This window comes from Xenopus tropicalis, chromosome 1 (genome assembly GCF_000004195.4).
Source record: "Xenopus tropicalis strain Nigerian chromosome 1, UCB_Xtro_10.0, whole genome shotgun sequence".
Taxonomy (NCBI): domain Eukaryota; kingdom Metazoa; phylum Chordata; class Amphibia; order Anura; family Pipidae; genus Xenopus; species Xenopus tropicalis.
In genome coordinates, this window is record NC_030677.2 from 199,056,898 (window position 1) to 199,083,765 (window position 26,868).

Consider the following 26,868-nt stretch of genomic DNA (forward strand, 5'->3'; position numbering starts at 1 on the left):
TTCCAACATCATTGTGGCCACAACCTCTGCGCAGAATAATATAAAGGCAACTCAGAGAGCAGTACCTAGAACAAGTGGCTCTGCTCCCATGTAGGGTTGGACTGGGTCAGCAGAATACCTGGAAAAAACATGGTGGGCCCCACCGTCCCAGACCTGATCCCTGCTGGGAAGTATTGGCGCCCTCCCACTGATCTCTCTTCCTCAATCACGGCACGGTAATTATGAGGTATGCGTGCTTGGGTGGGGGTTGGGTGGGTGGCGGGGGCCCACAGACCTCAGTGTGACTCTACTGCCATGAGGCAAGTCGAGAACCTTGCCTTAGACGGCAGGGCCTCTGGCAAAAAGCCACTAACTTTAAGAGCCTGATTTTTAAATTGAAATTTGGGCTCTTCTAGTGCAGAGAGCACTATTGCCAATAGTGATGTGGCCCCTTGGCCTGCTCTGATGCAAAACATCTAAGCACAGGGGGGCTAGGGGGTGCCATGCCATAGGCCACCTCAGGGCAGCACTTGAGGCCAAAACACCCCTGCCTAATACCTTTCTTTCTTGCTTCTGTCTACTGTCACACTACATTGGAACTCATTAGTGGCACATTAAAGGTGCAGACAGGTGGACCACGGGGTCTGCTGTATTGTAGTCCCCCTTTCCAGCCCATCCTCTGCCTTGAACTTCACCAAAAGCAGCAACGCAGTGCAAGCAGGTAGCAGGCAGGCCAGAAGGAGGGTTGAGGCGGAGGAACTGTTCATGGCATGGCCCCTACAAACATTTTTTTGCGGGGGGGTCGGTGCTTCCATGTTTTTTAAGGACCCCTCTGCCCTGGAGGGTTCATGTTCAACTGCACAGGCAAAAATAAAGGGACAGGCTGCTCAAACAGCAGGAAAGATTAAATATAGTGGATAAATGTTGTTCGTGCATATTAGCACTATGTGTGTGCCAAGAAAAATCTTGTGGACAGGAGCAAGTAATCACTTGTAATTTATTGTACAATTACTATTATACGGCAATAAATGATTTTCATTGAATTTTGCATTAGTCAGTTTTTTACATTCCCTTTTATTTTCATTTTAACTGCAGCAAGGGAAAAAAAGTGCCTTTCAACACAATGCAACAATTCATGGCAAAACCCCTCGTGATATATACTCCCCCCAGCAAGTGCTTTAAGGCTTATTGAGTGATTTGCTTTAAGTGTCCCAAATCACATGTGCTTTCTCCCCCACTGACATCCGTGTGAATAAGGAGAAACACATGGGAAGTGGCCATGCCGGCTGTATAATATAATATAATCACTGTATAATGCTACAGCTCCACTTTTCTGTACAATGCTGGGGCCAATAAGTGTATAAACTGGGGATATCACATCACTACATATATATAATAGTGCACAACAAGAATGCAGAGCAAAGTGGCCCTGTGCGCCCATAGATGGAGTGAGAGGAGAGCACTGAAACCTAAATGCCTGCACTAGAAATGGAATTAATTCAGGCCACTCACAACACTCTTGGTTTACATATTGGAAAGACTATATAGCATTATAATATTACTATCCCCAGGCCACAATATGGCATGATTGCTCTGCATGGACTATCCTTGGGAACACAGAGGTATGGCTATATTCGCTAGTGACTAGGCCTTGTTGTTGTCGAATTATAACGGGGATCTGTATTACAACAATACCTCAAGGGCCTTTGGTTGGCCCTTGTGTTCTCGTATTTCAAAAACACGTGAAGGCTGTTACTTGGGCCAACTTGCCCTTCAGTTGCCATCTTGTTCTGCTATACTTCCTATTCCCACTCTTCCTACCTACAACTTCCATTGTAAAGAGCCAATCCCTATGTTAAATTGCACAAATTTGGACCCATAAAAACAGCCCTGCAAGAAGGCAAAGCATTAGGGCCAGCTACTTAAAATTCTTAGGTCTGAGTGCGGGGACTGAATTTAATTCTAAAAGCCTAAACTTGGTTCCTAAGTGACAGAATATTTTTGGAAAAGTTTACAGATGAAAATGATAGGCTATTTTACTATATTATGGTTAGTATGAACTTGCCATGTGTTCGTGGGCTCTTGACCAACAATTTTAATGTGTTTGTCTGATCAAAGGTCTAGGCTTCATAGTTATAGTTAGACCCCTGTCATCTGAGAGGGCCACAAATAGGACCACAAATAGTACCAAGGGTGTGCAGCATGGCACAGAAAATTCAGTACTTTTCCAAGGATTATCAGGACTATTCCAAAGTAAAAGCATTAAACGCTTCTACGCAATGAGCGAGCACAAAAGAGACCGTCTCCTAATCCTAAAAAAACACAGAGCATGTGCCATCTATGCTTTTATAGTCTTATAAAACTGAACTTTACTTTGTAATGTTTATTTGATCTTTACTAAATTGTTTCCAACATTTCTAATCACTCCAAGCTGATTAGAAGAGAGCACAAGCTATGCCAAAGCTCTGAATTGCCGTGGCACCTTTATGGGCATGTTGATTAAGGTCAAATAAGGGACTGTTCTTGTCTGTTCAAGTCATGCTTATGGCGAGAACATTCCGTTTGCATAACGATATTTCTGAACCATCTCCATAAACAGAAATGGCTGGCAGCGCTCGATGAGGGCTTGAACATTTAGTCAGGGTTGGGCTCAGTGTAGAAGGGGCCCGAGCTGTTGCAAGGAAAACGGGTCATTCAATTTGAAAGCAAAATGAGGCCCCTTGGGCACGAAATCAGGAAGGTACAAAGTACATGGTGTAAAAATAAGGCTATACTTTCCCTTACCTATGTTACCAGATTGGAATATTTTACATCTGTATTAGAAAACACTGCGTATGATACAAAGGCTGCATTATTTTAGCTCTTGTGATGCTATGAAAAGCATGAAAAAGAAATAAGCAATAAAAGTCTGAAAGATGGAAATCTACCAATTTAATCCCAGTTGCTGGTTCTACTACTGTCCCTCAGTCCATGCCTTCCATAAATTCTCCTTCTCCCCTGCAAAGCAATTCGGCACATTATAAGAAGTAGGATTTAAAAGGAACATATAAAGATACTGATTCTCTGAATTGGCAGTTCCCATGCCCTGGCCCCGTGCCACCGCTGCTACCTCCACTGGTTCCAGTTAAACCCAGAGCACTTACAAAAGTCAACAGGATACAATATGATGATCTCTTCATGGGGAAACATTCTGTACCTTTCACGCCGCTGATTTATCCTGGGAATTAAAAAGAAAGTTCACTTTTCCTTTTGTCAGCAGAGATTATGGACTTGTCCTTCTGTGCACGTGTGGTTTGAATTAAATGCAGATCTCGCTAGGGCTCAGCATTGTAAAAGCTTCAGAAAGTTGAAGAGGTTCCATGTGCCTGATGGTCGTCATGTTGTAGTTCCTGGCACACAAGGCTGCATATTTCAGCCTCTATGTGTCCTTCAGGTACCTTCTCATTGCTTTCCTTACGGATCATGTGGTTAATATTGCCGCCAGCAAACGTTTCAGTACATTTCATCCCCCTCTCTATTTTTTCCAATAGTCAACACTGAATAATTGTCTTTTGGCTCGCTTATAAGGGCTCATTTACTAATGCAGCCCCAGAAAAATGGACCAAATCACATTGACACCATCCGTTAAAGATACTTGCATCTAAACATGCCCCTTGTATTGTATTACAACACAGTATTAGTGTATTTGCACTGCGTGCTAATGCGCCTAATGAATTGTGCATGTGTGAACGTATTCAGCTCACTGTGGTGATAATTCCAGGGTTCCAACCGTGGGTTTCATCTATAAAGAATCACAGGTAGTTCTGGACTCGTGGAGTCACTGCAAAATTCTACATTTCGCCATCAGCAAATTTTTTCACAAAACTGCAACAAAAATTGACAGCGAAAAAAAAATGCAGAGAAAAAAAGTTGTGTGGTAGGAGTGAGAGAAAACACCCATTGGCTTAAATGTATTTGTTAGGGATGCACCGAATCCCAGATTCGGTTTGGGATTCTGGCCAAATCCAGTCTTTTTTTGATGGATTTGGTTTCAGCCACGCACCGACTTTTAACCCTTCCCGATCCTAATTAGCATAAGGGATTCAGTTCGGGATTCGACAGAATCCGTCAGGGTGGGTTCGGGGGGTTCGACCGAACCCAAAAAAGTGGGTTACGGTAGGAGTGAGAAAAAAGGCCCATTGACTTTAATGTATTTAGAGTCAGTAAAAAAAGTATTGCGGTATCCGAGAAAAAAATGTTTATTGCTAACAATACATTTAACAATTTTTTCTCCGTTTCGTTAATTTTTCAGCAGTTTTGTGAGTTTTTCAGTGAAGCGAAATGGGACAGATTTGCTTATCACTGACAGATTGTAATGGCAGGCAATACAAGAGTTTTAACCCATTGCAGCATGGCCACAATGAAGTTGGAACTACGGGGGAAAAAGATGGCAAATTGCTTCCTAAATTGGACTTTGCACACTGCACTTGTGGTCATAAACAAGCACTATAGTTTTTCAACCCCTGGTTACAACAAAGTCATTTATAACCTGCAAGTGCAGTTGCAGTTGAGGAAATTGTCTGCAGTCGTTGCAGAAAAAAATGTCCTTGGGTCAAAAGCCACTCCTTGCATTCCCACTAAGTTGCACTGAGCAATATAGTTGCAGGAGAACCCTGGGGCACCAGCTCCACAGCTTCTAGGTTCCCCGGGATTCTGGGATTTTTCCTGCTGGACCCTTTCCCCTTTATGGACCACAGAGAATGAACTATTTTGTCCCTTTCCCAGGTTCTGCTTGTGTTTTCATTTATTCCCAGAAATGAGAAAGACAGAAAAGGGTTAGTTGAAAGCTCTGTGATGGAGCCAGGGAAAATACACATGCCAAATGTATTGCTATTGTTAATTATATAGGGCTGGCATGGATGGAGAGTTTCTCAGGAAGAGATTGCAAAAGTTAATAGATTACCCAAAACAACCATATAATCGTTGCTGTACACAGCACAAGGATAGAGAGGGTTAGCCTGTATTCTGTCTGTCTGTGCTGTACCCTGCAGTCTATAAAGCAACAAACAGTCTGAATTTGTCTTTTTGGGAGTTGCCACATTGGTTTGTTATATATGTGTGTATAAAATGTTTCCCATAGACTTCAGTGACATTTCAACAATGATACCCACTGGTATGGGGATACCAGTGTTTTTCTCACCAAGTTTTAGGGCTCTGGATGGTGGGTCCCTGATGTTGGGTTTTTGGTGCCGCTGCATTGGATCATACCTGAGCATATATACTCTATACTAGAGTATTTGGAATTGTGATATAATAAATTTCTGTAGATGAGTTACTGACAAAGAGGGCAACGCCCACATAATAAGACCGTACCACACACTCATTATGGGTGCCATTTTAGGCATGGGCTGCATGATGCCTCTATGAACACCATCTTTATATATTTGGGTTCTGACATCTGTGTTGATATGTGTTGATTTCACATTATTCTTACCTCCAGTTGGAATTAAATCCATGTAATACTACTCCGTAAACCCATTATCCAGAAAGTTCCAAATTACGGAAAGGCCAGCTCCCATAGACTCCATTTTAATCAAATAATTCACATTTTTCAAAATGATTTCCTTTTTCTCTCTAATAATAAAACAGTACCTTGTACTTGATTCCAACTAAGATATAATTACCCCTTATTGGGGGCAGAACAGCCCTATTGGGTTTATTTCATGGTTAAATAATTCCCTTTTCTCTGTAATAATAAAACAGTACCTGTACTTGATCCCAACTAAGATATAATTACCCCTTATTGGGGGCAGAACAGCCCTATTGGGTTTATTTCATGGTTAAATAATTCCCTTTTCTCTGTAATAATAAAACAGTACCTGTACTTGATCCCAACTAAGATATAATTACCCCTTATTGGGGGCAGAACAGTCCTATTGGGTTTATGTAATGGTTAAATGATTCCCTTTTCTCTGTAATAATAAAACAGTACCTGTACTTGATCCCAACTAAGATATAATTACCCCTTATTGGGGGCAGAACAGCCCTATTGGGTTTATTTCATGGTTAAATGATTCCCTTTTCTCTGTAATAATAAAACAGTACCTGTACTTGATCCCAACTAAGATATAATTAATCCTTATTGGAGGTAAAACAATCCTATTGGGTTTAATTACTGTTTAAATAATGTTTTTAGCAGACTTAAGGTAGGAGATCTGAATTACGGAAAGACCCCTTATCCAGAAAACCGCAGGTCCCAAGCATTCTGGATTCACATACCTGTATTAAAGGCTCAAAACCCAGTAGTGATGTACCAAGGGCCTCAGAGAAGGCAATGGGCCACAGTGGTCTAAAAGCTCTTTTATTAAGATGTATATAGAATCAGCCATAAATCATAACAGAACTTCATTTTATTTCACTTTACATTTTTCTATGTAAGCATGAAAGTGTATGTTCAGTCTTCAGCCCGTATGCATTGCATTTGCTGGATTGCTATGTTCTCTTGTTCATATAGGTAAATGCTTTCACTCTGTTTTGATTTGGGTCATCCGCTGAGATAAATACCTTAGCAGGGCTGGGTTCCTCCCTACCAGGATCAGTTCTCATCGGCTGCCAACAAGCAAACATTTCCATGAAACCCCGACTCTCTACCAGCCGTATGTGTGGGATACTGAGCAGCATTTGTCTCCTGTTGCTTTACAGAGCAGTAAAGTGTTTTTGTGGAAATTATTGAAATGATTTGGAAAAGCAAATTGATGTTGTTACAGGACATTAATTATAGGGCAGGGATGTCAAATGTGCCCCTGCAACTCCCACTCAGCAGCTGACTCTGGCTGCTGGGAGTTACTGCAAGTTTGGTTTGCCACGTGTGGTTTGTCATTTGCTTGCTGTGTGTAAATATTATTTTACTGTGTCAATATTTACGTCTGTTAAAATCTATTTTAATTAAAATACATACAAGATGAATGCACAGTTATTTTTATGCATGGACATTTTGGTAGAAACACCTAAACAGGGCCAGTGCTATGGTGGCTGTATGAGTGGGCTCTGAGGGATTGCTGCCTGCCTACAGAACAACAAATGGAAAGTGCCAGCGGTAATTCCTGCTTTCCTCCAGCATTAATAGTACAGATAAGCTGAAAGCTTTCACAGGGCTCAGGGGGCCCCCCCTTTATCCCCAACCTTCCTGAGCATAAGGTCTTCAGGCACAAGGGTCTTCAGACTCTCATTTATTTTATGGCTAGGGAGGGTCCCTATCCTCCTGGAGTTAGCCAAAGCTCCCCCAAGGGTTTCAAACAAGTTAGGCGGGTGGAAGGACTTGATGGCCAAGAATCTCCTCACTAGGTCTGCAAGGCAGAACCCCAATCTGTCTTTCCCAGCAAAAAGGCCAACAAGCAAAACGGCAAGAAAAAAGATATGCTGTGCACTCTTGAAGTGCCACCATCAACACGTGTCCACCAATGCCACCGTGTTTTTCAGACACATCCGGGTCCCCACTCCGGAGACATGTTGCACTTTAGGCTTAGAAGCCACCACCCCTTTGGCAAGTGAGCTTTATTTCGCACAATAAGCAGAGACTATAGAACTCCAACTGATAATAACAGACACTACCCTTGATCTGAGCCAAAATGCTAAATTGTGCACAAATTTCATCCAAATGCTATTCGCATGTACTTGCAGCCATTATGGGCTCATTTCTACTTGTGCCTTGCTCTAGAATGTTGGTTGCTTTGCCAAATAAGGTGCCAGATGTGCACAGATGCTTTGAGGAGTTGTTACTTCCAGGGCATCCTTTGTAATTTGCACCTACACATCCTATTGATTTTGCACCTAACGATATGCACGTTGACATCATTGCTGCCACCACACCAAAAACTACTGACTCAAGTAAATGCAACTTGCACTCAATATACTAGTGTCCACAAATAAACAACATAGGTTGCCTAGTATGTATGTATGTATGTATGTATATCTTTATTTATAAAGCGCTACTTATGTACGCAGCGCTGTACAGTAGAATTCATTAATACAGACAGGGGGGTTAAAGATAATGGATAAATACAAAGTACAACAATAAATACAAATAAATACAAGGTACAGTTGCAATAAGAGTCAGAAACACAAGATGAAGGAGGTCCCTGCCCCAATCTATAGTAATCTAGTGGAGAAGTATAAAGCCAATTTATATATAAATACACAAACATAAGGGTCAGTGGCAATACAATACATTTAATTATTTCTAGAAAAATAAAGTGAGCAGAAAATATTGTTACTTTTCAAGGAAAGTTTTGATGCAACAACACTCGATTGTTCGAGCTGGGAAGTGAAATGCAGCTAATTTGTCCTTTTTCTCTGTTCTGAGCAGAATTTGATTGCTGCGAGTTCAGGGTCAGTTTGTATTTGTTAGAGAGGTTTCAATTCTTGACAAGGTCATCTCATAAGCAGCATTGGGCTTGGCTAATTCTGGGAACTCACAAGCACACAGAAAAAAAAGAGCTTGTCTCCTGTGTGTGATATTATAAATATCTAAATATTCTTACTAAGCAGCTCATTTATATAACTTGTAGAGGAATGACATTATAGGAATGTGATTATACTGTGAATAGATTAGCCTGAGGCTAATGGCATTCATGTCCATTGGCAAAGTACCCTGCCTTATAAATAGCACCCACAGGCTCAGGGAACACAAGGACCTAAGCTTCCCCTCATACATACTGGCTGCCCTATTATATTTAATAATTTACCTACTGCACACAGGCCTGAGCACAGGATAGGTCAGAAATGCCACAAAGGGGGTGGCAAAATGCAATGATCCTACAGATGGGCATCTATACACATCCTTACACAAGGGTTAATAGCCCTACAACAGGAGTTCTCTTTCCACTTTGTACCAGGTAAGGCTAGGGTTGAGAAACATAGCTGATTAGTGCTAATGCCAAATGGGGTCCATGTAACATAGTTAATTTGGTTTGAAAAAAGTCCATCAAGATCAACCCCTCCAAATGAACAGATATACACATACTCATGCAGACCTGTATAAACCTTGAGCTCAGTGCCGGGTCAAGCCGACCAGGCGCCATAGGCAACCTGGTCGGCATGGCCCGCCCCAACCAGCCAACGCCCCGTGTGTGCACGCAGGGAGGTGGGGTTGCCGGGGCCACTGCAGTGGGGGGAAAGGGTCCAGAACTAGAGGTAGGTAAAAGAAGAGGTGCCTGCCTGGCGCCCCCTCACCTAGACAGGTGCCTCTTCTGCATACCTCTAGTTCCAGGCCGTCTTGAGCTGTCCCACCAGTGAGTAAATACTCTCACATAAAGGGCCAGATTCAATTTGTTGAAAATAGCTTATGTCCTAATTCAATTCCAGATTTTTCCATTCTGTTTTCTCATTTAAGGGTCAGATGCCATTCAATGAGATAAACATCTCACTGTTAATCACATGAAAACTCTATTGAAGTCAACAGGGAAAAAACTGAACCTGAATTAGGTGAAAAACAATTCTCTCCTCAAATTGAATCTCATCCATACGTTTTCACATTATAAACCATAAAATAACATTTTCCCATGAAAGTGAATCTGACCCAAAGTATACAAGAGAAACAAAGCAATTGATAATGGTGCAACATGGGGTGTGTATAATTCACTAGCATAGAACTATCTCAGTAACCAACACAGTCCTCAAAAAAAATCTGCTTTTCAAAGCTTCAGATGGGTATTTTAATTTTATTTTACTGAAGCTCAAGTAATGCTTCTCATCAAAACAATTGATGCACAAAAACTAAAACAAAAAGTCCAAGGGTGCCCAATAGCTCTCATTAAGCAAGGAAGAGCCAACTGGTTGGCAAAAATGCCTGACACCTAGGCCAAACAGACTTCCTTCACTGCAGGGTTTTGGAAGACCACTTGTTTGGTGCAAAGGACCTCTTTTTCCCTTACCCAGAACCCAAATTAGCGGTAGGCAAACAGAAGTAGGAGCCATGCGTCCTCCCAACATTGCACCCTAGGCTTGTGCCTCCCCCCAGTTTTGGCACTGTTCTAAATATATATTCAAATTAAAGGTATTTCTCTTTTGTTATTCTATTAAACGTCCTACAATGTGAGTAGAACAAGCCTGCATATTTGTTTTGCCATTTAGGAGATAAATCCCTGGCCTAACAAAAACAGGGAACATAGTCACACACTGTACTGAGCAGAGGTCATCTCTTAGACTGGTGTTTAACAGATTAGCACAAGGGAGCACGGCGCAACTTTCTCTGTAGAATAAGTGAGGCCATCACAGTGCTGCCTTATTGTCCTTACTGTTTTTCTTGGAATTAAACTTATCCCTTTTTAACCACTCGACCAGTATAAGTGAGGAGCCAATCAGTCAGAATATACGGGAAGGCACAGCTGTGCCCTCAATGACTGCACCCAATGCCATGTAGAATCAGTGATTCATTTTTATGTGTCCAAATCTTTTGCTAAGGAGGATGGGAAAGTCTGTCTTGAACACCTACTGCATTGCTGGTATTTGGAAACAAGGTCAATGTTGGGCAATCCACATGATGATGTTATATGGGCACCTGTTCTGTGATAATGCCCAAATCCCTAAAATGGAGAGAACAGCCAACCTTAACAAACCAAAAGGCCATATCAGAGAGAAACATTTTGCCCTTCATTACTCAGCTTGCAGGGAACTTTAAACAGATTAAAACCTCAATTTTACAAACCCTGCTTTTTTCCAGTATTTTACACCATATTTATGTGGTCCAACCAATATATAATGCATAATATATTTCCCAGATTTCAAATTGTTCCAGATTTTACACCCTGTTATTCTGGTCCCCTATCAGCAGAGGTTGCCTTGATAGCCGAGGGGGACCCAGGTCCCATAGCTGCACTGTGGGGGGAAAAATGTGTCAAATTGCACCCAAAATGCAATTGCACTGCATTTGTAAATCAGCCCTATCCCCTGATCAGCATTAAATTTAGGCTTCTATTCAGTATTTCACTAAATCTTATTTAATTATTAGCCTTTATTTAGTGCCAAATTCTGCACCCCTTGGGGCAGATTTATCAAATACATAAAACTCTCCATAGGAATGAATAGAACGTGGTTGAGTTTTTATGTATTAAGCTGTAACCTCACCTTCTTTTTATAAATCTGCCCCTTAGTTTTGGTTGGATTTGATGCAAGACTTTGATGTAGACTTCCTGGGGCCCAATTATTTTTAAAGCTTTGGCCCCACAGCCATCAACCCCTCCTCCAAAAGCTTAAGGGCAACTAGCTGGCAAATAAAGGTACAAAGTGTTGCTGTCGATATTATTCTGTTATCTTGTTCTACTGTCACTATCTTCCCCTACTATACTTGCCTGCCCCGCCCGTCCCATTTACAACTGCGGGGAGAGACCGCTCTAACAGCAACGCTCCCTCAATACAGTAGTACAGACATCTACACAATATCATCTAACCTTTTACCTTTGTCTAAAGTAAGCTCTGAGCTAAAAAGATTAAGATTGTTTTACAGCACACGTGAGAAAAGTTAATAAAAGGACACGTTACAAAGGAGACTCGAGAAGAGCAAATCCTTGATGCTGTATGTAACATCTGGCCCAACCGGAAGAATATTAGATTTCTGCCAAAAGTGTTTCAGTATAGAAAGGAATTATTCACACTTATATTTTTAGTTCTAATAAATATGAGACCAATGTAATACAATGAGACAGGGTAGAACAGATCCATGCCTCACCTGAAAAAAAGACTTGCCTTGCCCAATTTGTCATGAAGCCATGAAGAATATGAGGAAATGAAAGAAATCTTCGGTTTTGTGCTGTGTTTGCAATAAACTTGCCTCTTGGCCTTCACTAAACAAACACTCTCCCACCAACCTGTACATGATTAAAGCCTTACATGTGGGTCTTATTCAGGTGAAGGGACATTGTACTGTTGTGTAGGTTCTACATTATTTATGAGGCTAGTAGGGCTTCACTAGGTCCTACCATCCCTCTTGTAGTAGGGGGCATTATCACTCTACTTTTGGGTACTAAACCTAGAAGCAGCATGAATCTGCTTTCCAGTTGTGTGCTATCCCTGATCGTGCCATGCTTAAAACATGTTTAATTCACACTAATTCATATTATTATTTATTCTAATGAGTCATCCCTATAAGGTGAAATGTTTTCATAATCTATAGAGGTTTATGGCAGAAAGAAACAAGTTGGTTCCTCTTGACTTTTAGTTTAATTAATTTGTGTCCCTTGTTCCACATTTTTCTATGTATTTATTACCCCTTCTATAAAGAACTCTTTGTTTATGTTCTCTTTTAGTTTTCCTCCTTCCATCTTCAGGCTGTGTCCCCTAGACTTAGCCATGTTTCAGTGGATAGAACCAGAGCATAAACATGGCGTTGGAAGGGAAGAATACGGGCAGAATACATATCTATTCTTGCCAGTGTCATACTGGGACACCAAGGACCCACCAGAGAACCTGATATCAATGATGTTCCAGCCAGAGCCCTTATGTTTGAGACTTTGTTCAGATGTAAGTGATTAATATAGCCTAAAAGGCACTGTTTTTTGCCCTCCAGATTCCAGTTCATTGAAGTCTATGAGAAACATTTCATCCATAGAAATATTACAGCAACTAGAGTTGCGGCTTCTAAAACGCCACATTTGGGGCTAATTCAGAGCATCTCTATCCCCGTGCTGTTTATAGGTTAGATTATATGGTTGTTGAAGAATCTATAAGCTCTTACTCTCCCATTTGCACTGAGCAAATCCTTTCTGAGCAATGTCACCTGTAATTATCAGCCTCCTTGGAATCTTCTGCTTATCTGAGGCAATAAATTTGTCCTCACTCTTTCTCATACTCCTAAACTCTTTCCTGTCTTTCTTACTCCTGGGAATAAATAAAACACAAGTGAAGCCTAGAAAAAAGGTAAAGAAAGAGTAAATGCCCTGTGCTCCAGAAAGGGCAAGGGACCCACTGAGGTCAGAGCCTACCGGGACTTTTCCTGGTGTCCCAGCAGGCCAGTCCCACACTGATCCTTGCTGCAATACATGTGTGCATCTGACTATAAATAATAATAATTTAAATTAAATAATAACCAGTAATTATCTTCCTCTGCTTTCCGGGATGCTTATGTTAATGAATATTGGTGTAGTCTGCCGTGGAAAGACAGAATAATGCAACCCTCAGCTGCTTTAATACTGTGATGAAACGGTTTCAATATTGCGATGAAATGAAGCAGATGTTTCCAATCTTTCTGGATTTGCTCTCAGTGTGTTGCTCTCGAGCTTTTCAGCAGGTCTGAGTTAAAGTGCTTGGATCCATCCAACTGTCTGCGCTTGTGGGAGAAGGCAAGAGTTCCATTCACTGACACATTGCACTCTGTAGGAAAGGTCAAGAGCACAGCACTCGCTCAGGCAGTTCATTAAGAACAAAAATATAACCTTAAATAACACAAATACAATCATACATCATCAAGCTGAGATGATAATATTAAAAGTATTCTTTATACTGACAAGCGATTAAGGGTTAGATTTCCTTAGTCATAGATTTCTGTTTCCTCTGGAGATATTTACGGTATTGGCAAAGTGGACGAAAGATACCAAGGGGATCATGTTGCAACGCATTGCAAATCAGCTGATAAAAAAGGTTATACAAGGCCGTTTGCAAAAATTCTGGATAGAATCCACAGTGGCAGGGGAAATGACTTAATGGGGAAATATGATGGAGCTTATCTTTCATTTATTTACCCCTTCAAGGGCCACTATACCCTTAGGGGGTCTAGTGGAATTTCGCTTTCTATAAGGGTATGTACTGGCATAGATTTAAGAAATATTTCTCTATGGGCTTTTGGAAACCCTAAGGCAGTGATCCCCAACCAGTTGCTCATCACCAGTTGCTCCCCAACCCCTTGGATGTTGCTCTCAGTGCCCCCAAACCAGGTAGTTATTTTTGAATTCCTGACTTGGGGGCAAGTTTTGGTTGAATAAAAACAAGATTTTCTACCAAATAAAGCCCCCTATAAGCTGATAGGGTGCATAGAGGCCCCTAATAGCCAATCACAGTCCTTATTTGGCTCCTCCATGAACTTTTATGGTGCTTGTGTTGCTCTCCAAGTCTTTTTACATTTGACTGTGGCTCACGAGTAAGAAAGGTTGGGGATCATTAAGGAGCATTATTGTAGATACACAAGGCTTGCTTTGTCTAAAATCTATATTTATATATTCATTGAACATTTATGCTAAACACCAATTTCAATATAGGCAATATAGCTTGATGGTAGCTTGATGTACGGGTTATGAGAATCTGTGGCCTTCTACAGCAGCTGTATTTCAGATATTTTAGATGTTGTAATACATCCTGATGGTCACCGGACTATATCACACATTGGCTTTGGGTCATTAATCAGAGGAGGAAATAAGGAATAAGCAAGGTTGTAGCCACACCTCTGCAAGCTTCAGTTTTGGAACCTATCTTACCCATGAGCTAAACTTGAGGGTTTGGGTATAGATAACCACTAAAATATAGGAATGCAAATGTTACAACCAGGTAAGCAATACAAATTGGAAAGGTAAATGCATTTTTTACTTCAAAGGGGAGTTGAACCCATACAGCCGTAAGCTGAGCTTAAGCTGACCCTTGCTATAAGTGAGAGGAGAAGAAGGCTTGTGTGAAGCAGGGTAAGTATTATATAAACCCTAAAATTGTATATTTATTCTGTATATTTATTCTTGAAGTTAGTGAACAAGGAAAGTACTAGCTGTTCCACCCCAGTTTATTTTAAGCAAAACCACATAGCGATGCAAAAATAACAAACACAAAAAACAACAAAAGGCAAATTCATTTTAGCCCAGTGTAACATATTGTACCCGGAATAATTCGCCTTGGGCTCCACAGAAGCTCTTACTCTCTGAGCATAGATAATACATATTCAAGAGCTGTAAATGAGCGGCTGAAACAGTACAAGGCAATTATTCCATATGGCTGACATAATTGTACGAGAAAATAACACATTTAGTGGGCCTAAGAACTGTTCTTTAAGTTATCTGTGAAGAAGAACCTACAGTTCAGTTAATGTAAAGGTAACCTTGCATGAACTACACAAGAGGCTTTAGGCCCATAATTAGCGATGATCGAATCTGTCCCGTTTCGCGTTGCCGGAAAATCTGTGAAACGCGTTTGTCGCGCCACTTTTTTGTCGCCTGTGTCTTTTTTTTGTCATGCGTGCCTTTTTTTGCCACAGCCACACCCATTTTGACGTAAGAGCGCCTATATTGATGCGGACGAAAATTTTGTTGCGCCACTTTTTTTTCGTCCGTGTCTTTTTTTTTCACGTGTGCCTTTTTTTGCCACAACCACACCCATTTTGACGTAAGCGTTTATTTTGATGCGGACGCAACTTTTTTTTGAAGCGCGACAAATTTTCCTGGGGTGAATTTTTGCGGAAGTTTCGCAAAACAATTCACCAATGGCGAAATGCAGAAATTCGCTGCAGATCCATCTCTGTAAAAATTCGCTCATCACTATACATACAAAATAGTTTAAGCATTTCGGGTAAGTTAGTCTCCCACAGTAGCCAAGATTTAAACACAGGCATCTTATCTCCCCTTGGGCCGTGGCCCTAAACCCAATTTAAAAAAAATATTTGTCATAGCTATTAAAGGAGCAGTATGTCGCCTTATACTCTAGGGGGCACATTTACTAAGACACGAATCTGAACCGAATTGGAAAAATTCAGATTTGAAAACGAACATTTTGCGACTTTTTCGTATTTTTTGCGATTTTTTTCGGCGTCTTTTCGGAAATTGTCGCGACTTTTTCGTTACCAATACGATTTGCGCGAAAAAACGCGAGTTTTTCGTAGCCATTCCGAAAGTTGCGCAAAATCTGCCGATTTTTTTGTAGCGTTAAAACTTGCGCGAAAAGTTGCGCCTTTTTCGTAGCGTTAAAACTTAAAAGGTGCGACGTTTCACGCAAGTTTTAACGCTACGAAAAAATTGCAACTTTATGCGCAAGTTTTAACGCTACGAAAAATCGCCAGATTTTGTGCAACTTTCGGAATGGCTACGAAAAACTCGCGTTTTTTCGCACAAATCGTATTAGTAACGAAAAAGTCGCGACATTTTTCCGAAAAAATCGCAAAATACCGTTCATTACGAAAAAAACGAAATCGGACGCATTCGGCCTGTTCGTGGGTTAGTAAATGTGCCCCTAGGAGTGCATGGATAATCCCCCAGCATAATAGACTCTTCCTAACAGAAAAAGACACAACAATGGATTCAGTTGTGTACTAGTAGACTATTTATCTACCTCGCAAGGACCAAACATGGAGTAGCTTCAGCTTCCCTTTTTACCTTAAGAAAAAACACAGATTTTGCCTGATTAAAAAAAGCAAAAAGTATGTTTAGCATGAGTCCTATTCATTGTACTTATATTAAATAAGTGGGTATATTTGTCCCTTTAAAATGCTGCAAGCAAGTTGTTCATGTTGCCTGTTAGTCCTGAAGTCTCAAAGTTACTCCTAGTTAAATTCCCACAATGACGTATGCCATGCAAAATGCATATGAAGATCTCAGGTAGCATAAGACCATGAAAATACCATTGAGGACACCCACAGCCTCCCTCCGCACAGCCCTGCTTTATTTTCATCAGTGACCAATCATAAAGGAGACATCTCAAGGCTAAATATAGGGCTTATCAAGGAAATATTGTTGCGCAGAGAATGAAGAATAGTGAACACTAAGGGGATAATGTTATAACAGGTGCAAAGAATAAGTCTTTAAAACATATTTAGGGCACCAATATGCTACTTTTTTATCTAAAGAGAATTAAAAATATAGAAAACCTCTGCACCTGGAATAGCACTCCTGTGACAAACACCTTCCAGGACCTAAAATATACATTAAGCTGTCATGTTAATGCAGAGTGGTAAAAATGTATGCACTAGCAGAGAATGAATAACTGATAAAGTATGGGGCCCGGGAATGTGCGTTGATCACTCTTTATTCATGCAACAAATCTAATCAGTAGCAAATTCTAATCTAATGACCCCCTTGTATTTTTCAATTTTAGCAAAGTTGTATAGGTGTCTGTAGCTATACCAAACCCACTAAATAGGTGGAAACACTGAAGTCTGGAGCTTAAAATAAGGGGAAAGGCTTCCAATGCTCTACGTGAGTGCTGTACTTATTATTGCTGATACTGTTGCATAGTAATGTATAGCCAAAGATCCAGGGAACTGGAAGTGCCACCGGAGAGCGGAAGATAAGGAGTGCAGTTGAGAACTGCTGATACCACCAAACCCACCCTATTTGTGGTCTTATGGCTTTAAAAACAACTGTTGCTCTCCTACAGGGGAATATCAGCCTGAAAGCCCAATAATTGGCCAGGCACGTAAGCCCCATACTTTTAGGCTTTTATAGGTCTTTTATCTAATCATATTTTTTACTATCTAATATGACTAATAAAATAATAATTAGGACTACCATAAGAGGTTTACCTTGACATGGGTATAGTGGCTTGGCAATTTTATCAACATTAACTTCTGATTAAAAACTGCTTTTTTGTACAAACTGGTGAAACATGGGGCAAATGAATGTGTATTAATCCCTCCTTTTAGGGTCTGCTCGCAGCAATTTTGGTCAAATAAGTAGCACTTCCACATCGCTACGATGCTGTCAGGATCAGCGGGATTCGAACACCACTTGGGGTGTTCCTGGCGGCATGCATTTGCCTCTGTAGCCACTGGAGGCATTTCGGTCTGTCTTTTTCTGCTCTTGTCTCCTACTTTCTGTCTGCTCCCTTTCCTCCGCCCACCTCATTAACCTCATGTGTTTCCCATCATCTAATCTTCTCCCTTTATAAGCCTTTCCCTGACCATTGCCCCTTGCTTGGTCATTAATTGTCTTTCGTGACCCTGCCGTCCTGTTCCTGTGTCTGTGTCCTTGTTCTCGCTGGTTCCAAGCTCCAGTTCCGTGTCCTGATCCTGCCTTCTGCCTTGTTCCTGAGCCCTTCCTAGTTCTACCTTGATTTCCCGGTTTTGACCTTGGCCTGCCCTGACTACGTTTGACTGCCGCTTGCCCTGACCTTTTGCCTGCTTTTGGATTCTGCCTCTGCCTGCCGTTCTACATTCAGTTTGTATGTTCATTGTATGTTCGGTTACATCACTAGTTTATTAAAGTTCTTCACCTTCAACATGGCCTCTGGCACCAGTTCTGTGACTTATGGTTACACTCCGGGTTACCCAGTCTTCAGGCTCCCACCTTCCTGGTACTCCACAGCGTCTCCACAGGGAGACCGTGACAGATGCTTGTTTATATTTACAGCTGGGTATTCCTGTTTTAGCTGGGCTTTATTTCTTCTGTTATGTACAATTACTGAACAAGAAGGATGCTCTCATCCTTTGAAGTGAAATAATGTGGTCCTTTTTTATTTCTTTAAGTGCTACCAAATGTAGAATCTAAGGTGCACCTATAAAAGACCATATTACCAGTGCCATAGCTTCTATATCTCTTAGTCAGCTCTTGGATCTATGTATGGATCTTGTATATTAGATACAGGACATATCAAAGGAGTCGACTATGGCACACAAAGGGCTAAATGTGAAATAAACTCTTCAGTTATATTAAATATCATCACTCACAAAATGGCCTCCACCCCCCAGACATCACTCCAGACATAAACTACAGTGGCTGTAAAGAAAGTTGCTATATATATATATATATATATATATATATATAAAAGAACATTTCATTCATGGGCTGCATGTACCTACATAGAAATTATAATTATGGAGTGCAGTTTTGGCCTCCTATACACAAAAATAGTTACAGAAGAAGCCCCCAAGCTAGTTTAAGGCACAAAACTGTTAAGGCACAGGGCTGTGCTCTACACACCCTCAAACTATGGGTTAGATTTTATATATCATGGTTTATTGGGTGATAACTCCATTAAGTCAATGGAAAGACATAATATTAAATTAGGAGGTAATCAAAATGAATCCAGCGCCATGTTGATTAATTTAAGGAATGGATGATCCAACTTACAAAGGCTTGGCAAACTGAGGTTGTTCTCAGATGAGAAGAGTTGTTTTAAAGCAGTGATCCCCGACCAGCGGCTCAGGGGCAACATGTTGCTCCCCAACCCCTTGGATGTTGCTCCCAGTGGCCTCAAAGCAGGGGCTTATTTTCGAATTTCTGGCTTGGAGAAGTTTTGGTTGCATAAAAACCATGTGTACTGCCAAACAGAGCCTCCTGTAGGCTGCCAGTCAACATAAGGGCTACCAATAGCCAATCACAGCCCAAATGTGGCACCCCAGGAATTTTTTGCTTGCTTGTGTTGCTCTCAAACTTTTTTTATATTTAAATATGACTCACGGATAAAAAGAAGTTTGTGAATCCCTGCTGTAAAGGCACAAGGATTACCATATCCCCCCCCCCCCCCTTAGGACAGTGCAAATTACACATGAAGACACTTCGTAACGCAGCATTTCAGAAGTGATTTAAAATGTTTTTGTCTGTAAGACACCAAAGCTGATTTTGTAAGTAAATGTTATTTTGGATGACCTATTTACATGTCAAGCCTTTGTTATTTGCTATTGTAATGGATAAAAAAATAGGCAGCCAATAAGCAATTACTGTAGATTTCAGTGATCAGCATACTGAATACACACATCTGATAGGTTGATATAGTATGTGCTAATTAATGAGGGCAACATTGCCTTCTATTACTGCATAATCTCCTTGGGGCCCAAGTCAATTTAGCAAAAATTTTAAAGGGGATATTAGCAGAATATCTTGCTTTTGGAGACATATATTTCAGAGTAGTGTGTCTCACCACTTAATAAACACAAGACCAAATCCCCCCAGATTTCCCATGTAATCCAGGATAACTGACATGTCTTTACTCTCAGCTGGACAAATTTGCCTAATCTTCCAATGTGACAGCTACAGAAAACGATGCAAACTGTTCAGGCAATTCCTTACCAGCCCCCCTTCTGCTCGCACAACAATATGAGCCAATGTGTCAAGTTCCGTACACAACAGCAGACAAAATTTTGGGTCTCAAAGACCCAACTATCCCTTACATCAGAGATGACTGATAGAAACAGCTGGCAATGTTTATGTGCTTGTAAGTCACACCTTATTAGTATTATAACCCAAGGAACCTTTAGCTTTAGTAAAGATACACCTCCAAGTAACCTACGGCTGCAGGGAGATCCTGGAGACATCAGGGGCTACTGCAAGTTGTAGATAGAGAGATAATATTACTAGACAAAGGCCTTTCTTCGACAGAATAACATTCCCATCAGACACCTGCATCACAAGCCTTTCCATCACTGATCCCAACACTACAGCTATCCAGCAAGACCACAGGTAAGGCAACATGGCCACCTCAGGGCTTGGGCCCCATGTACGCCCATACTTCTGCTGTTGTACCCCTACACCTTTTAAGCCATTTATACTATTTATAGCAAAGTAAATTTCCTTATGCTTTCCAAGAATAAATCAAGAGGGCTCCTATGGGAGAGCTACATGTGGATCTCTTGGTTTATCTATGGTTACATTGATATTATAATGGAGTGCCATCAAGTTGATATTGACTAGTGGCAGCCATATAGGTAATGTTTATACAGAATTTCCTGTCTCCTGTTTAGGTCTTCAGACTCCTACATGGTATGTTTATAGTTGTGAATCCATCCATCTTGTTGCTGGTTGTCTTCTCCCTTTAGTTTCCAATGATTTGGGTCTCCCACAATAGGCTCTTAGCTTAGGTAGCTTTATAGTAGTTTATGTTCAAAAACAGGCATATTCATCAGGTTCAACCTTTTAAATTAACCTTCTCCTAATACAGTATCTAGTGCAGTGATCCCCAACCAGTGGCCCACAAGCAACATGTTGCTCCCCAACCCCTTGGATGTTGCTCTCAGTGTCCCCTAAACTGGTGCTTATTTCTGAATTCCTGGCTTGGAGGCAAGTTTTGGTTGCATAAAAACAAGATGTTCTACCCATCAAAGCCTCCTGTAGGCTGACAGTCTACACAGAGGCTACAAAATAGCCAATCAAAGCCCATTGTGCTTCCCTCATAACATTTTATGATGCTTGTGTTGCTCCCTTAGACTTTTTGCATTTGACTGTGGCTCACAAGTAAGAAAGGCTGGGGATCCCTTATCTAGTGTATCCAGAGCAATGCAAGGAAACATCTGTAGCTGTATCCAATGTTTCAGAAAGGATGGGGGAATAGAAACTGAAGTCCCTGCTTCCATATTGCAGGAGTATTAAGACCAGAAATCTTGTGTTTTCTCACTAACAAGACATTCAATCCTGTCTTAAAACTAAAGGGGAGAAGCAGTTGCAAGAAGGATCACCCCAAGTGAGCACTTAGATTAGTCCTGATCATGGCATGGAATTAATAACAGGCAGAGGGGGGAGAATAATAATCACACAGCATGGCAGGAGTACTTATTTATTATACATATTTATTAGCACATTACAGGTACTGTTTATTATACCTGCTAAGTTCTAAATTACATTGACAGGCATTGCAGTATTTATATCAGGATCCAATAAACCTTTGCCTTCAAGCTCACAACCCCAATGCTGGAAGCTGGCAACACCGACCGCTCAACCATCTGATGGCACTTTAGGCTTTTGTACATTCTAGTGCCTCTCAGCTGCTCAGTTGCCTATATACAAATGGTGAGGGGGGTGTAAAAAGATTTGGGAATGCAGGTCATTGGCAATGTGGACACAGTTCAATCTGTTGGCATTTATTGTTCAGTGTTTAACTGCCACTATATATTTGTTTGCACTTACTCTTTTTGTGTAAGAAAAGATTAAAGGGGTACTCCACCCAAACATAACTAAAGCTTACTGAAAAGTAAAGATCATTTCTTGCAACTTTGCAATATACATCAGCGCTCGCCGAAAATTCCGCCCTACGCCTCCTACTTGTGCCTGCAGTGGAATGAATGGAATACGCTCAGGTGCAGGCACATGTAGCCGAAATATGCATAAAAACGCAAGACTTTGCATTCTCTCACATTTTTATGTGTATTTCGGCTACATGTGCCTGCACCCGAGCGTATTCCATTCATTCCACTGCAGGCACAAGTATGAGGCATAGGGCGGTATTTTCGGCAAGCGCTTTTCCGCTTGCCGAAAATATCCATCCTATGCCTCATCTGCCATCAGCCTAAGATCAAAATGGATGATTACTTCCCTGGTGCTTTGTTTTACCCATGCAGTGATGTTGCTAGCATACAGCAAAACAACCAATTTGTAATATAATTATTATATTAATTGCTGTTTTAACACTCTACCCATAGGTCCAAAAAAAACTGATATGAACTGAATTTATCAGAACTGAAGTTCTGAGCCCCGGGTTATCAGACTCTTGCAATACTTCTTTATAAAACACTGGTGCAGTAACACATTAGGCACACCTACTACATAGTAACATAGTAAGTTAGGTTGAAAAAAGACATACGTCCATCACGTTCAATGCCTATATCTAACCTGCCTAACTGCTAGTTGATCCAGAGGAAGGCAAAAAACCCCATCTGAAGCCTCTCTAATTTGCCACAGAGGGGAAAAAATTCCTTCCTCACTCCAAGATGGCAATCGGACCAGTCCCTGGATCAAACTAACTTTTGATTGGCTGCTGCTGCCCCAACATCTCCAATACAACCAAGTTGTGTTCACTGAGACAGTCTTGAATATGGCAAAGCAGAAGAACGCAAAACAAGTTTCCACTTGATAATAAGCTAGAGCTCACTGTAAATAACCCAGGCAGTTACTACTCACTGTTTACATAACAGCTGCCTGTCAGGGCAAATACATAGTAAAGCTCTAAATGACTGTAGTTAAACAGTTCTGCTAAAAGCACCCGTTAGTAAGCAGCACTGTGGGAATTCCTCATTGATAGATACATACTGCAATACAAAGAGCAGATATCTAGTATCTAGTAGAATTAAGTCTAAAACAACTGGACTTTTCTGAGTTTTTCTTGAAAACGTTTCACCACTCATCCGAGTGGCTTCTTCAGTTCAAATGACTGGTAGGGAATTCCCCGGTATTTAAACTCTTGATGGTAGTAGAGTCACAGACATCCAATCACAATGGTTCCATTGAACTTGTTCAGTTAGGTGTTAGCTGAAACTGACAGGTGTAAGAAGGTATGATCCAATCACAATGGTACCAAGATTCTCATTGATGAAGGTGTTAATCCTTCAAAGTACATGACTGGAAGTGTGAACTGTTGTGAAACTGCCGGGGTAAGGATGTCAACGCGCCATTGTATGTTGGTGACAAGCGGTGTCTCAGGCCCCCTCCTCTGTTCAGGGATGGTTTTTCCAGGTTGGCATAAATGGCCTCTTTCACACCTCTTTCAAACCATCTGTCCTCTCGGTCCAAAATATGCACGTTACTGTCCTCAAAAGAGTGACCTTTTTCTTTGAGGTGTAGATAGACCGCTGAGTCTTGTCCTGAGGAGTTTGCCCGCCTATGTTGGGCCATTCTCTTACAGAGAGGTTGTTTTGTCTCCCCAATGTATAAGTCTGAGCACTCTTCACTACACTGGACAGCATAGACCACATTACTTTTCATGTGCTTGGGTGTTGGGTCTTTCGGGTGCACCAGCTTCTGTCTCAGGGTGTTGCTGGGTTTGAAAAACACAGGAATGCGATGTTTGTTGAAAATTCTCCTAAGTTTTTCTGATGTTCCAGCAACATATGGAATGACTATGTTGTTTCGCCTGCTGTGTTCCTCCCTTCTGTTTGTAGGTCTGGTCTTTCTGTTGGTCTTTGATTTGGTTTTGATGAAGGCCCAGTCTGGGTACCCACAAGTTTTCAGAGCTCCTTTTAGATGTTTATATTCTTTCTCCTTGGCCTCTGCATTGGATGCCACAGTTTCAGCCCGATGATGTAGAGTCCTAATTACACCCAGTTTATGTTCCAAAGGGTGGTGGGAATCAAACAGCAAGTACTGGTCTGTGTGGGTGGGTTTCCTGTATACTTCAATATCCAGGTCCCTCCCCTCTTTGATAACTATAGCACAGTCCAAAAAAGCCAGTTTGCTGTCTTTCACATCTTCCCTTGTGAACGTGATGTTTTTGTCCACCGAGTTTATGTGTTTGGTGAAGGCTGGAACCTCGCGTTCTTTAATTTTGACCCAGGTGTCATCCACATATCTGAACCAATGACTTGGTGTTGTTCCCTTGAAGGTGTCCAGGGCTTTCTTTTCCACTTCTTCCATGTAAAGGTTCGCTACAATTGGAGACACAGGCGAACCCATGGCACAGCCATGTTTTTGTCTATAGAAAACGTCCTTGTGCTTGAAGTAAGTGGTATTGAGACATAGGTCCAGTAAGGAACAAACTTGTTCTGGGGTCAGCTTTGTTCTGCTGCTGAGGGTGGTGTCTTGTTTCAGCCGTTTCCTCACTGTATCAATTGCCTCGGCAGTGGGTATGCATGTGAACAGAGATGTTACGTCATAGGACACCATTGTATCATCGATCTCCAGCTTTAACTCCTTCACTTTTTTGACAAAGTCCATGGAGTTCTGAATGTGGTGTACTGTGTTTCCAACTAAGGGGGCTAAGATGTTGGCCACGTATTTAGCAATGTTATAAGTCACACAGTTAATGCTGCTGACAATTGGCCTCAAAGGGGCTCCTTCTTTGTGTATTTTTGGGAGTCCATATAGGCATGGAGTGGCTTCGCCTGGGTAAAGGCGACGATACAAAGCTGGACTGATGACCTTTTCCTTCTCAAGGTGCTGCAAGCAGTCTATAACCTTCTTCTTGTAGTTGCTTGTTGGATCTCTCTTGAGTTGCTCATATGTGTCTGAATCGTTGAGCAGTGTGGACACTTTGGCATGGTAGTCTGATGTATTCAGTACCACTGTACACCTTCCTTTATCTGCTGGCAGGATGGTGACACTTGAGTCCTTGGCAAGTGATGTCAGAGCCCTCCTCTCTTGCAGACTTAGATTGGAAGGGGGAGCTTTAGCATTAGCTAGGGCTGCTGATACTTTTAACCGGATGTTTTCAGCCTCATCCACTGGTATCTTATTGTTGTGGATGGATGATTCTGTGGCTGTGATGAAGTCTACCACTGGTACATACCGTGGGGCCACTGCAAAGTTCAGTCCCTTGGCTAAGACATCCTTCTCTGGTTCTGTGAGTTCCCTGTCTGATAAATTCTTTACCCACAGATCCTTGATGTTCTGGCATGTCTTGTTTTCATCTTCCTTCCTCCCTGTTGATTTGTCTGTTCGCTGGGTGTTGTTGGTACGTGATAATAAACTGGTGAATTTGTTTATTTGCCTCTCCTTGCCCTTGGCATGTTGTGCAAGTTGCGCCCGCTCTGTGAATTCAACCACTCTTTGCAACGTCAGCACCGGTAGTTTTGCTGTCAGTCTCTGTTTTGCATTATCAAATTTATGAACCAGGACCTCAATTGAGAAGTTAGTCTGCCTCACCCGTTCATTTAACAGTTGTTTCTGGGCTTTCTGAAGGATCACCTTGGCCCTGTGACCTTTAACCGAAGAACCCAGACGTAGGCTGCATGGTGTGATTCCCTGATATCGGCATCGTAGGTTAAAACGAAGATGGTTTCTGTAATCCGCAAGTTTTCTGGCCGTCCTCTCATATTCCCGTACCAATTTTAGGGTATTCTCCCCAAATTGAGTAGCAATATGTCTATGAAGATTCTCATTCATCCAGGTCATGATATACAGTATCTAGTAGAATTAAGTCTAAAACAACTGGACTTTTCTGAGTTTTTCTTGAAAACGTTTCACCACTCATCCGAGTGGCTTCTTCAGTTCAAATGACTGGTAGGGAATTCCCCGGTATTTAAACTCTTGATGGTAGTAGAGTCACAGACATCCAATCACAATGGTTCCATTGAACTTGTTCAGTTAGCAGATATCTAGTTATTTCATTATTAGTACTACATTTTCTGTCAGGATCAGATATTGTAAATGTGTTTCTTTTTTTATCTTCCTGAACTTGGCGTTCTTATCTTCGCTAAAACCAAAGTGCAGTAATATATAGTGATGAGCGCAACTGTCCTGTTTTGCTTGGCATAAACTTTGTGGAACCTAAAAAAGTGTGTGTGCAAAAACGTGTGTTATTCGTTTGCACATGCAACAATTTTTTACTTGCACAATAATTCTTTTTGATGTGTCATTTTTTTTTTGCAGTCGAGTGCCGAAAAATTTGGCTCATCACTAGTAATATATAGTATGTTCAAAAAGGCAATAGTAAATGAACTTTTCACTTCACCCACTTATTTTCCCTTTGAGTTTGTATCTTTGCCACTGTCCTCTATCAGGGAGCTCCCTAGGCGGCAGTACTGTAAATGTATATAGTATCTATAGCGGTCATTTACTAAGTGCAGGGCAGGGTGCAAAGTGCCACAATTGTTCCCTGCCCTGCATAGGGTTGCCACCTGGCTGGTAACTGACCGGCCTAATCAGTAAATGACCAGCTAGGGCCTGCACCAGTATTACAAATTTACCAGCAAAGTACTTGTAAATTTTTAATGGCCTATAAATCCCTCCTTTACCTGACCCTCTCCTCTACTCAACTCTTTATAACTATGGGCCCACCTCTGCTCCACCTATAACCCCGCTCAGTCTGCCCATTTCCCGGACTCATCCACCTTTCCCTGGCCCACCCATTTCCCTGCCCCTTACATCATAGCCCAAATGACGTCAAGCCTGACTCCCAAACTGATGGGCGGTATTAGAAAAAGGTGGCAACCCCTGTCCTGCACTTTTCAGAAGTGTTACAGACCCATGCCTGTCCCATGAATACAGTGTTACCTGCATTTGGCAGCCCTGTACTTATGAGTTGCTGGCAGAGGGAGCCATGTAGGCGGGCCCCCAACCGGTCCCCTAACTTGCACATGAAAGACAGGAA

The 26,868-nt window shown here is 41.5% G+C and overlaps 1 protein-coding gene across 1 annotated transcript; it reads right to left on the reverse strand.

The window, feature by feature from the left end:
• Window positions 1-23,240: 23,240 nt before the first annotated feature.
• Window positions 23,241-25,670, reverse strand: LOC116408394 (the record flags this gene model as incomplete). Its single annotated transcript, XM_031895169.1, has 1 exon — window positions 23,241-25,670. A coding segment is annotated over exon 1 (2,430 nt), but the record flags the coding sequence as incomplete, so codon positions are not given.
• Between the last annotated feature and the right edge of the window lie 1,198 nt (window positions 25,671-26,868).